At 36.4% G+C, this 2,985-nt stretch overlaps 1 protein-coding gene across 1 annotated transcript; it reads left to right on the forward strand.

Moving 5' to 3' along the window:
• The first annotated feature begins 342 nt into the window (after positions 1-342).
• Positions 343-2,391, forward strand: LOC145972358 (uncharacterized). Its single transcript, XM_083100914.1, has one exon. It carries the CDS (start codon positions 343-345, stop codon positions 2,389-2,391), a length of 2,049 nt encoding a protein of 682 aa, XP_082957040.1.
• The last annotated feature ends 594 nt before the right edge of the window (positions 2,392-2,985 follow it).

The following is a 2,985-nucleotide window of genomic DNA, read 5'->3' on the forward strand; positions in this document are numbered from 1 at the left end:
ACAAAAAAAGGGGAATTATAATAAATAGATATACATAAAACATAATACCATATAATTACGAACAATATATATATATATATATATACATATTAAAAACAATGCTACAAAGATACCTATTATGTATTCAATTTTTAAATATAGAATTTTTTTTTTTTTGCATGGAAATATATACACTTATATATATATGTCTATACAATTATACTATAATCACAATATGCTAAGCGACAATTATTCACTATTAAATATCCATAAAATTGTATTGATCATTCAAGTAATCATATAACATAATATATATATATACTGCTACCACATATACTGAAATCACCATTATTTCAGACCACCATGACGCCTTTAGTCCTAATAACCTTCTTATGCGAAACCGCTGCTCTTATCGGATTCGATTGCGGAGGACAACACCTCAATATCACCGCTGTCTCTTTACTTGATGTTGGCGAATGTGACTTGAACATACGAAAACCCAATACCACCGATGTTCATATTCAACTATTGCAATTGTCCGACTACAGCTATACGGAAGTCATACAATGTAAAGTGGAAATATCCAGGAATATATACCATTGCGGCATGCATTCACATATCTCTGCTGTTCACAATGGAAGAGCCGATTATGTGCATGAGACTGGATACACTCAGTGCCTAAGGATGTTTCAAGACGGAACTATTTCCTTGGGAGACAACACTCTTGTCGCTGGCATAAAAGCAAATCAGACGACCTATCGAAGTATCACCTTGGTGGGCCGCGTACAAGTTGACGGATACTGCAAGGGATCCCAGTACAACGATCCATACGGAACATGGGACGACGTAGTCGTCCAAGCTGCTGTGAAAATATCACTAAAATCTTCCTACGTTCCCGTACAATTGAATACTGGAAGAATTAAATTAAAATCTGGAACAGTATGTAAACTCGTTGACAGCTACTGTTTAGACGCTGACGACGGATACACCTACTGGAAACCTATGCCTACGGATACTTGTAATTTTCAACAATATGATGTCCTCTACGAAGGACCTGCAAATAAAATTTCTGAAGATATCTCCAAGACAGATACACCAATCATCTATAGTCTTGTGACTCAGGAAATCACTTTCGCCCTTATGAAAACCAAGGAAATACCTCTATGTGGTTATACTCTCCTGTGCACGGAACACCCGAAATTATTCATTCTTGAAGCTAAACCTGGCAATACATTTGCTAATCGGAAAACTATTCCTGTCAATAATCTTGACATCTTTACATACATGAACTCCAAGTTCGTGTATATAGAAAAACACGTCAAACAACAGATGACTTCTCTTTACAATAATGTCATCTTGCAAAAATGTGAACTAGAAAGACAAGTGATTACCAATGCCTTGTCTTTCGCTACACTCCAACCAGATGAATTTGCCTATCGATTAATGAAAGGACCAGGATATATGGCTGTTACCACAGGAGAAGCTGTACAAGTAGTCAAATGTATCCCTGTTGAAGTAATGGTCAGAAAAACGGAGGAATGTTATGCTGAACTTCCTGTCACGGTGCGCAATCATTCTCTCTTTCTTACCCCCAAGTCAAGAATCATCACCAAAATCGGTAACGAAAGAGAATGCAGTGTAGAACTTCCTACGCTGTACAGAATCGAGGATACATGGGTCCAACTCACCCCTAGTATTCAGGTTAGACAGCTACCACCTCAACAGCTAAAACCTATGGCTGCTCTAACCTGGAGATACCTCACTCCGGGATCCTTAGCTACCAGTGGAATCTACTCCGAAAAGGACATAGAAAAGCTAAGAAATCATATTATGTTCCCAGCCGAAAAGCCAGCTTTACTCAATGCCGTTGCTAGAGGACTAACTGGCCACTCCATGAACACCGAAGGAATCTCAGTATATAATTTGCTGGATGAAAATTCTCTAAATAAAATTGTCGAAAGCACAGCCTCACGGATCTGGAAAGGATTCATAAACTTTGGATCAGCCACAGCAGGACTTGTCGGAATCTTCATGATCATCCGCTTAGTCAAGCTTGTTATCGACACCGTCATCCATGGATACGCTCTCCATACTGTATATGGTTGCAGCCTTCATTTAATCGGAGCCCTGTGGAGCTCTCTTGCAAACTTGCTACTCCATCTGGCACGAGAATCTTCTAAGAAATCTGGAGATGATAACCGAGACGATCAATCACCTGGCAGGGGAACGAACCTTCTAACCTCCAACATCGATCCCACTGCGCCTCCGGAAGTAGTCACTCAACAACTTCCTCCAGCCAAACCTCCAAGGACGATGAGACCTTGCCACGAGGAAAACGCCAAAAACGTAAATATGCCTACATCATATACAAACTTAAGAGACCGCTTAAACACTTTAAATGAAGATATCTAATCTCCCTAGACCAAAATCCTCCGAAAACAAGTGGATTTTGTTCTTATTAGGGGGGAGGTGTTACGTCCCGCAACAAAAATTTTAAATATTACTTTGTAGTATAACATCAAGAATTTATCATCTTATATAATTTTTAAATATTACACATATTCACTATAAATTCATATCACTATATATATATTATATATAATTTGCCGATATTCATATTATCTAGTTATCCTATATAACTAAAAACCTAGTAAACTACCAGTGCTAACCGAATAGCTGGATTTACAGAAATATGTTAATCGAATAAAATTAATATATTTCAACTTTATTCAGGAAAGAAATAGATTTGAAATCGTGTTATTAAAATTATTTTGAATAATGCAAACTGTGTTAAAAGCGTTCGCGACAAAATTCATATAAATCATTATATGAAAGTTAGCAGAAAATTTATCATTTCAAATATCTATTAATATATATATATGTAACCAAAAATCTAGGAAAATATACTATATTACACCTGCAGTAATCATGCATGCAAAATAATTATACATTTTAAATTAATTACAGAAAAGTGAACATAACTGTTATATAAAACACTATAATAAT

This window comes from Camponotus vicinus, unplaced genomic scaffold (assembly GCF_025532165.1).
Source record: "Camponotus vicinus isolate PSW18456_S1 unplaced genomic scaffold, iyCamVici1.0 SCAF_5, whole genome shotgun sequence".
NCBI lineage: Eukaryota > Metazoa > Arthropoda > Insecta > Hymenoptera > Formicidae > Camponotus > Camponotus vicinus.

Coding starts and splice junctions, on each gene's coding strand:
- LOC145972358 (XM_083100914.1), top strand. CDS start 343: ATGACGCCTTTAGTCCTAATAACCTTCTTATGCGAAACCGCTGCTCTT.